The sequence below is a fragment of the Procambarus clarkii genome, chromosome 67 (assembly GCF_040958095.1).
Source record: "Procambarus clarkii isolate CNS0578487 chromosome 67, FALCON_Pclarkii_2.0, whole genome shotgun sequence".
In the NCBI taxonomy this organism is placed as follows: domain Eukaryota; kingdom Metazoa; phylum Arthropoda; class Malacostraca; order Decapoda; family Cambaridae; genus Procambarus; species Procambarus clarkii.
The window spans coordinates 14,807,642-14,818,603 of NC_091216.1; the positions used below are offsets into that span (position 1 = coordinate 14,807,642).

The 10,962-nt window shown below is 43.3% G+C and overlaps 1 protein-coding gene across 1 annotated transcript in view; it reads left to right on the plus strand.

Moving 5' to 3' along the window:
• The window catches only part of LOC138349729 (sodium channel protein para-like), a 147,780-nt gene that overhangs the window by 76,942 nt on the left and 59,876 nt on the right, over nucleotides 1-10,962 (plus strand). Inside the window, exon 10 of the mRNA XM_069310355.1 lies at nucleotides 8,768-9,048. Coding sequence (XP_069166456.1) covers nucleotides 8,768-9,048 — 281 coding nt within the window. The remainder of the gene's footprint in view (nucleotides 1-8,767; nucleotides 9,049-10,962) is intronic.

The following is a 10,962-nucleotide window of genomic DNA, read 5'->3' on the forward strand; positions in this document are numbered from 1 at the left end:
ATTATATATATTATATATATATATATATATATATATATATATATATATATATATATATATATATATATATATATATATATTATATAATATATATGCTTCAATATAACAACAGGATGTAGGGGAGGACACAGGACACCACCACCACCACCACCACCACCACCACCACCACCACCACTCTCTGACAGACATACTAACATAGGATAAAATTCCCCACTTGTGTATAAGTTATATTTATGTAAGGAATTTACACGAAGTCTTTCACACTCTCCTGAGTGCTTTGTCAAGGTCTGAGTGTGGAGAACAAGACTTACTTATCAACGTCTCATCCGTCTAACGTCTAATTAGACGTTGAGATGCCAGTCTCGTCCTAACCACTCACTGAGACCTTGATAAAACACTCAGGGGAATGTGAAAGACTTTAGTGTAAATTCCTTACATAAATTTCACATATACACAAGTGTGGATTTTTATCCCCAAATAATAACGATAATATACTGGTACAAGTACATGTTAGTACTGTTGATACAACAATTAGAGCCTAGACTACTACGCTATTATTACGCCTGGAACTAATAGTTACTTCCAGTACTATTATCATCATCAGTTTATCATTTTTATCATTATTACTGTTTCAACTTAAAATTACAATTTTAGGGCCAGCTAATAATAATATTATCATTATTACTGCTAGTAATCTAGATGTTATTGCATTTACTAGGACAACTAACGCCAGTTTATCTAGTCATTATTACATTTACTAGGACAACTAACGCCAGTTTATCTAGTCATTATTACATTTACTAGGACAACTAACGCTAGTTTATCTAGTCATTATTACATTTACTAGGACAACTAACGCTAGTTTATCTAGTCATTATTACATTTACTAGGACAACTAACGCTAGTTTATCTAGTCATTATTACATTTACTAGGACAACTAACGCTAGTTTATCTAGTCATTATTACATTTACTGGGACAACTAACGCCTCTGACTACGGCTAACGCTGTTATTACTCACAACACTAGAGTGTGTCCTCCCCTACACCCTGGTGTTATGTTGTAGCATCACAACAGTTCTCTGCTCTTTCCTCTCTATTTCCTGTCACACAGGAAAGAGACAGGTTATAACTGTGGTCTAACCTGTCTATTTCCTGTCACACAGACCTCTTTCTAGCTTCCATAAAGACTTTACCTGTATTTTCTTGCTGGTCACAATCCCTCTGATGGTAGTTGCTGCAACAACCGCTTCTAACAATCATTCCCACAGTACTTGAAACAACTGCTTGTACTACAAACTACCGCTTCAGCTTGATCTTTCTCTCGTTCCTACAGTACCTCTGTTTATGTGCACCTCCTCTGATTACACACGACAGCCTGTACAGCCTGTGAGTGCCTGCGTAATAGACTAGTAGTTATTGTTGTTGCCTGCGTCAGACCGCGAGGCCTGCCTCGTTATCAGTCTCGTTTGATGGCCTTTGAGGAGCACGTATCCCAGACCAGCTTGTAGCCTTTTTGCTTATACCCTGCGTATCCCAGACCAGCTTGTAGCCCCTTGGCCTGTATCCTAGGTGTCCCAGATCAGCCTGTAGCCCCTTGGCCTGTATTCTATGTATCCCAGGCGAGCCTGAAGCAGGATAAAGCTTGCTGCCAGAGTGAAGTGATATGCACGGATGTGATGCCAGGTTGTGATTGTCAGTAGAACCTTAAGAACATTACCGAGTCTTGGCGGATACACGCGGCCGGTTCACCGTCTCACGAGCGATTCACCGTCTAACCAGCGGTTCACTGTCTCAGGAACGAGTCACGCTGTCAAAACGTCGCTTCCTCGACCTGTCACTTCCATAAATAATAGTAATAAAAAAAAACTTGCAGACAAACGTGTATGACAATTAACAATGTTTAAAATGAAAATACCTACAACTAGAGTTGACACCCCGCCATGTTCATCCGACATTGACATGGCCCTAAGAATTTCATCTGAGAAATTGGCTTTTAGGCTTGACCTTTGCCCCAGAGGTTATATTAATAAGAACACTTGTGGAGACTGAAGTGTTATCCTGAGCTAGAGTATTCCATCCATAATATTACAAAATATTTCCTATCTTCAATCACAGTTTGAACTTGTAGAGTGTGTGGAATTGGTGAGTGGTTAAGATCACATCAGGAAGTGAAGGGATGAAGGCCTCTGTGGCACGCTAACCATCGCTACTAAATTATTCATTTCCGGTAGACAAGGATGTAATTAATAGCTGTAATAGTATAGTCAGTTCTCATCGTGATGGCACGACAAGTACTCGGGCTCCTTATAAGTAGAGAGGGTGAGAGGTGAACCGCCCGCATGGCCGTGTGTGTGTGTGTGTGTGTGTGTGTGTGTGTGTGTGTGTGTGTGTGTGTGTGTGTGTGTGTGTGTGTGTGTGTGAGAGAGGGTGCCCACACGGCAGTCTGTCAATCACACACACACACACCCTAGAAGGCATATAATTGTATCAAGCTGGCAGCTCCGCCCTTTCCTGGGCACACAGTTGTGACGACCTCGCACCAAATTGGCCAGGTTGCACAATCGTCACTTTGATATACGCCATCCAGGCAACACAGTAGACTTCTCTCTATTACTACAACAATGTTGACGACTCTAGCGAGAGGTAGAAAGGCCAGGTCACGACCCAGGGAAGCCGGTGCTGCCATATGGGAGGGGGATCTGTAGCAGCAGACACCAAGGACGACCTTCACCAGTGGCCGGCCCAACACCCTAATAAACCCCTCTCGACTAACCTCACTATATTGCAAGCCGCTCACACCATACACATTTATTTTTTTGCACCATATACTTTGATCTTGCCATACCTCTTGCCATACTCTTCCTGATACGAGACGCAAGGCGGAAACCCTGGAATGTTTGCCTGCCATATGCACCTGGGGCTGACTGCCGCACCAACACTCACATTATAGTATGTAATGAGTCGCGGTGTCGCCACCAGCTTGGACATATTGTCAAGCGGTGTACACGATCACTATAGTCCGTATGAAGCGGTGTACACGATCACTATAGTCCGTATGAAGCGGTGTACACGATCACTATAGTCCGTATGAAGCGGTGTACACGATCACTATAACCCGTATGAAGCGGTGTACACGATCACTATAACCCGTATGAAGCGGTGTACACGATCACTATAGTCCGTATGAAGCGGTGTACACGATCACTATAGTCCGTATGAAGCGGTGTACACGATCACTATAGTCCGTATGAAGCGGTGTACACGATCACTATAGTCCATATGAAGCGGTGTACACGATCACTATAGTCCGTATGAAGCGGTGTACACGATCACTATAGTCCGTATGAAGCGGTGTACACGATCACTATAGTCCGTATGAAGCGGTGTACACGATCACTATAGTCCGTATGAAGCGGTGTATACGATCACTATAGTCCGTATGAAGCGGTGTACACGATCACTATAGTCCGTATGAAACGGTGTACACGATCACTATAGTCCGTATGAAGCGGTGTACACGATCACTATAGTCCGTATGAAGCGGTGTATACGATCACTATAGTCCGTATGAAGCGGTGTACACGATCACTATAGTCCGTATGAAACGGTGTCCGGTTTAGTAACGCGACGTCCGTCTTGCCAGCGCGACGTTTGTCTTGCCAGCGCGACGTTCGTCTTGCCAGCGCGACGTTCGTCTCGCTAGCGCGACGTTCGTCTTGCCAGCGCGACGTCCGTCTTAGCTGCGCGACGTCCGTCTTAGCTGCGCGACGTCCGTCTTAGCTGCGCGACGTTCGTCTTAGCTACGCGAGGTATGTCCTTGCAGCCAGACATGGGCTCATTGAGCCCATACCATGTGTGTGGGGCGGGTCCGTCACCATGGTCGCAGGTCAGACGCTAGATCAACTCGCCACTTGGACAGAGCGTTTACTGTAATCATTACATTAAATTATTCCTTGGATGTATCATCATAAAGTCCCGCCCTAGTGTTCAATGTCATAAAGTCCCGCCATTGTGTCATAAAGTCCCGCCTTATTATAAATTTTCAACCTCAGTGTAATTAAAGTCCTGCTTTGACGTAATAAATTCCCATGTCCGTCATAAAGTTTCCGCTTTAGTTCCATGAAGAATGCGGTGAATTATTAACCATGTCTGTAGAAATGGTCGCCAACGTCCGCGCCTCGGTGAACAAAGATCCCATTACTATTGACCTCACATACAGTGACCAGCGTATTTTTTGTCATGTCTTAGTGGGTCTTATTTGTCATCTACTATGACAACCTCAGTTGTTGTTCACCTTGACAACCACCACATGGCTTATAGGCCTCCGTCGACCCCCTCCCAGACGCCGACGCTAGCGCGACGCGGCTCCCCGCGCTCACCTGTCGCGACGCGGCTCCCCGCGCTCACCTGTCGTGGTCATACGACACTTACCGCAAGTGGCTGCGGTGTTCGTTAATATCCTCTACTCTACCTCGCACGTAGTTTCTTTCTCCGTAAAGGCCCGCATGGCCTTTATCGCCCTCCGTCAGGCGCCGGGTCCACCCACCCACACGCTCTTGTGTGTGTGTGAGAGAACCTCCGGGCGCCCCCGTCATGCGCATGTAGAGGGGGCGTCTACCAAGCGTACCGGCCAGTGAAGCCTAACTTCATTGGATGTGATGGTCACCAGGACTAGGTTATCGCAGGACGCCAAGGTCACATCTACAATAAGTAAGGTCTATAATCAATTATTATCGTTGTAGCCGCCACCCCAGAGTAATTTCATGACGACCGTCTTACGAAACGACAAGTAGCGCTGTTAATTAACAACTGTTTGTCGACAGTCCAGTTAATTATGACGCGTCTAATAATCAAATTATTAATAAACTATCCCATCAATTTGAATGATTTATTGTGTGTTGACTATTAGGAAATAGTTATTTTTCATATCTAAGAGTAAGGAGAGCAGAAATACCTAGGCAGCTATGTGAATTAGTCAAGGAATTTAGTAATTAGTTCAGTAAATCAGAGAATGGTGACCTGCTTGCACGCCCGCGCCAGACTGTGTGGTGAGAGGATGGCCTTGGTGTCTCCAGCCTCAGTATCAGCATCTTAACATGAACAACGGGTCTCCACAAGGAACATAATGAACAACAGACCACCACTGAAGAGCACGATGAACAACTGATCACTGAGGAACATGATGAACAACAGACCACTACTGAAGAACATGATGAACAACAGACCACTGCTGAGGAACATGATGAACAACAGACCACTGCTGAGGAACATGATGAACAACAGACCACTGCTGAGGAACATGATGAACAACAGACCACTGCTGAGGAACATGATGAACAACAGACCACTGCTGAGGAACATGATGAACAACAGACCACTGCTGAGGAACATGATGAACAACAGACCACTGCTGAGGAACATGATGAACAACAGACCACTGAAGAATATGATGAACAACAGACCACCACTGAAGAACATGATGAACAACAGACCACCACTGAAGAGCATGATGAACAACTGATCACTGAGGAACATGATGAACAACAGACCACCACTGAAGAACATGATGAACAACAGACCACTGCTGAGGAACATGATGAACAACAGACCACCACTGAGGAACGTGATGAACAACAGACCACTGAAGAACATGATGAACAACAGACCACCACTGAGGAATATGATGAACAACGGACCACCACTGAAGAACATGAACAACGGACCACCACTGTAGAACATGAACAGACCACCACTGAGGAACATGATGAACAACAGACCACCACTAAAGAACATGATGAACAACAGACCACCACTAAAGAACATGATGAACAACAGACCACCACTGAGGAACATGATGAACAACAGACCACCACTGAAGCACATGAACAACAGACCACCACTGAGGAACATGATGAACAACAGACCACCACTGAGGAACATGATGAACAACAGACCACCACTGAGGAACATGATGAACAACAGACCACTGAGGAACATGATGAACAACAGACCACCACTGAGGAACATGATGAACAACAGACCACCACTGAAGCACATGAACAACAGACCACCACTGAGGAACATGATGAACAACAGACCACCACTGAGGAACATGATGAACAACAGACCACTGAGGAACATGATGAACAACAGACCACCACTGAGGAACATGATGAACAACAGACCACCACTGAGGAACATGATGAACAACAGACCACGGAGGAACATGATGAACAACAGACCACCACTGAGGAACATGATGAACAACAGACCACCACTGAGGAACATGATGAACAACAGACCACCACTGAGGAACATGATGAACAACAGACCACCACTGAGGAACATGATGAACAACAGACCACCACTGAGGAACATGATGAACAACAGACCACCACTGAGGAACATGATGAACAACAGACCACCAGTAAAGAACATGATGAACAACAGACCACCACTGAGGAACATGATGAACAACAGACCACCACTGAGGAACATGATGAACAACAGACCACCACTGAGGAACATGATGAACAACAGACCACCACTGAGGAACATGATGAACAACAGACCACCACTGAGGAACATGATGAACAACAGACCACCAGTAAAGAACATGATGAACAACAGACCACCACTGAGGAACATGATGAACAACAGACCACCACTGAGGAACATGATGAACAACAGACCACCACTGAGGAACATGATGAACAACAGACCACCAGTAAAGAACATGATGAACAACAGACCACCACTGAAGCACATGAACACCAGACCACCACTGTAGAACATGAACAACAGACCACCACTGAGGAACATGATGAACAACAGACCACCACTGAGGAACATGATGAACAACAGACCAGCACTGAGGAACATGATGAACAACAGACCAGCACTGAGGAACATGATGAACACCAGACCACCACTGAAGAACATGTTAGAGTGTTCTAGCGTAGTGAACACGTTAACACGAGTCAATACTCAGCAGCACCTACAAAGAACAATACCCAGTCACCAAAGAGGTCACAATCATGAATTAGTGAGCTGGAGATGAGCAGAACAAACCGTATTGATCATCGGGATTGTTAAAGATAGCATAAAAAGGCTAACATATTTAAAAAGGCTAACCATGAAAAAGGGTGACATAAAAAAGGCTAAAATAAAAAAGGCTAACATGGAAAAAGGCTAACATGGAAAAAGGCTAACATGGAAAAAGGCTAACATGGAAAAAGGCTAACATGGAAAAAGGCTAACATGGAAAAAGGCTAACATGGAAAAAGGCTAACATGGAAAAAGGCTAATATATAAAAAGGCTAACATATAAAAAGGCCAACATAATAAAGGCTAACACGTGAAAAACTAACATATGAAAAAGTCAAGCATAAAAACGATAACATAATAAAGGCTAACATAAAAAAGGCTAATATAACAAGCAGATGGTGTAAAAATAGAAATAAAAAATCCAAAGTAACTCAGACCAGCGCGTGGGTAACGGGTCACCAAGTCTTATAACAGAAATATAATGTAAAATATTAAAGTAAGATAAGAACGATTTAGAGCAGCGGTCACCAATCTTTCGGGCCTCACCGATCACCAAATTCATAACTGTAAATCCCACGGACCACTAATATGAATCCCACGGACCACTAATATGAATCCCACGGACCACTAATATGAATCCCACGGACCACTAATATGAATCCCACGGACCACTAATATGAATCCCACGGACCACTAATATGAATCCCACGGACCACTAATATGAATCCCACGGACCACTAATATGAATCCCACGGACCACTAATATGAATCCCACGGACCACTAATATGAATCCCACGGACCACTAATATGAATCCCACGGACCACTAATATGAATCCCACGGACCACTAATATGAATCCCAGGGTCCACCAAACAAGAAATGATAGTTATTAAAGTCAACTATTTGATGCTATTAAATGTAACAGTTAAATAAAATATACAGTTACATACAATTCACATGTATAAAATTGTCTGGTGGACCACCAGTGGTCCGTGGACCACCAGTGGTCCGTGGACCACCGGTTGGCGATCGCTGATTTAGAGAAAAGAGTATGACCAGATAATTTGGTATAATAGGCTTATTGTCATAGAATAAAATAGTAAGTTATATGCCATTTAGAATAAAGAGTAAGTTTATTGCTTTTTAGAATATAAAGTTTATAGCCATTTGCAACAAAGTTCCTTATCATTTTCAATAAAGAATAAATTCATTGTTTAAGACTTAAGTTCATTGCCAGTTAGAATATAGATACAAATAAGTAATTTTTACAATAGTAACGTAAATGGTAGAGTAGTGTAAGTTGAGACAATATATAATACTAATAGAAGGGTAGAGTTAGGACTAAGGATATTTACCCAATACTTGTGGCTTCCTCCCCGCAGCCCGGCATGAGGATGGAGGCACAGTCTCTCTCTCCTCTCCACCTCTAATATTTACTAATACTTCTAATTTCTCTCTTCGTCCTCTCCGGATCCCCCTCTCGTAGCTTGTCTGTGTCTGTGTAGGGCGAGGCTCGTGGCCTTTGTTGGCTTAGTGTTGAGGGGGTCCCCTGGAGCGTCACTCAGACGTCACTCAGACCGTCACTCAGACCGTCACTCAGACGTCACTCAGAACACCACCCTTGTACACAACGAGGCTCACTGGCCCCGCTCTCGTAGCTAGTATCTGTGCCGTCCCTCCTCCCTGGGTTTAAGAACAATTACTAACGCATTTTATAGTTTCCATCTATTATTTCCCCGCAGAAGAGGAGGAAGAAACCTTTAAGGAAAAAATCAAGAAAAAACTATTAGAGTATTTGCTGAAATGCATTGACCTCTTCTGTGTTTGGGACTGTTGTGCGGTGTGGGTCAAGTTTGCAGAGTATGTTGAGTTACTAGTGTTCGATGCTTTTGTGGAGCTTTTCATCACCCTATGTATCGTCGTCAATACTCTCTTCATGGCCATGGATCACTACGGCATGAACGATGGCTTCTCCAACTTCCTGCAAATGGGAAATTACGTAAGTATCCCTTGACAACTTACCTGTTGCTTACAGTCTCCAGAGTGCCGCTGGCTCTCGTCTGCACCTCTTTCACCTGTGGAGGTCGCCAGCAGGCCTCAACACCACAAAGCTTCCACTCTCTTTTTCCCAGCACAGAATCCTTCTCTAAATGCCCTTGAGTGGCTATGCAGCTTTGCCTGGTGCAGTTAACAGTTTAATGTTTCACAAGACGTCAATGGTTTCTAGTAAACAGCGAGAACCTGCGGGCTAGAACAAAGCTTAACTTTGATATTTTCACTTGTTTCAGTTTTAATATCTAGTTAACCTGAAGCCATAGACCTGTGAAATTATATATATTATTTTTTTCTTTTCACTATTCATAGTAATATTAAGTGAATACTAAAGTCGCACAATGGGATCGAACCCCCGGGTCTGGTCTCCCCAGGCGCTGACCAGGGTTGCCACGTGGGCTTCTTCCCATTGTATTGCCTCCGTATTTACATATAGATATATTTACATATAGATATGTCACGCAATTCTATATTACATTATTTATTATGTAATGTAGAACGTAATGTAGAATAATATTAGATAATATAGGTTTCAGTGTTTATATTACATTTTTTATTTGGTTATGAACAACCCATTCAAATTGTATAATTTATTATAGGCTTATTCATTTATATTTTTTGAATAAAGTAATTTTATTGTCATAAAGCTTGAATTTATTCATCTAATGCAGACTATTCTCTCTTTAACTTTTTAAGACGCTTTAAATTTTCATGGTTCTAAGTGTATTACTAGACATACTATCTTAGTGGTGTCACATAGCTATCTTAGTGGTCAGCTTAGTGGTGTCACGTAGGTGTCTTAGTGGTCAGCTTAGTGGTGTCACGTAGGTGTCTTAGTGGTCAGCTTAGTGGTGTCACATAGCTATCTTAGTGGTCAGCTTAGTGGTGTCACGTAGGTGTCTTAGTGGTCAGCTTAATGTGTCACATAGCTATCTTAGTGGTCAGCTTAATGTGTCACATAGCTATCTTAGTGGTCAGCTTAGTGGTGTCATGTAGGTGTCTTAGTGGTCAGCTTAGTGTCCAGCCTGGGACGCCACTGGTGTCACCCAGCCTGGGACGCCACTGGTGTCACCCAGCCTGGGACGCCACTGGTGTCACCCAGCCTGGGACGCCACTGGTGTCACCCAGCCTGGGACGCCACTGGTGTCACCCAGCCTGGGACGCCACTGGTGTCACCCAGCCTGGGCTACTGTGAGTCCCGCGATCTTTACCACGTGCACTTTGGTTCTCAACTTGTGACTTAACACACTTGTCAGTTGTCACTTAACACTTACCACACTTGTCACTTAATACTTAACGCACTTCTCACTTAACACTTACCACACTTGTCACCTAAAGCTTAATACATTTGTCCCTTAACACTTACCACACTTGTCACTTAACATACTTGTCACTTAACACACTTGACACTTAACACAGGCTCTTCTTGTTACCATTACTACAACTAGATTAGTTATTGAAGATTTACTAAGAACAGACTTCCCTTGTTCTTAACATCCTACTAAGAATAGGCTGCACATGTTCTGAACGTATGACATTAGCATTTTTTGTTTTCAAAATAAATAAATATAGACACTCCTCATTCTTGAAAATTAACTAAACACAGACTATTCTTGTTCAGAATGTGTTGCTGTATATGGAACCCGTCCTATTAAAATAACGTCGCTTTTCGCGGGTATGCGCGCTATGGCCAAAATTGGACGTAATTTGAAATGAAATCAGCTCACGAAAGTGACGTAATGTCCCGTTTTCTGTTTCTCACAAAAGTGACGTAATATCCCGTTTTCTGTTTTGAGTCCTCCGACTTACTCGGTTAGGTTAGGTGAGGAAACTTTCAATTAACGATTTTCAAGATGTTTAG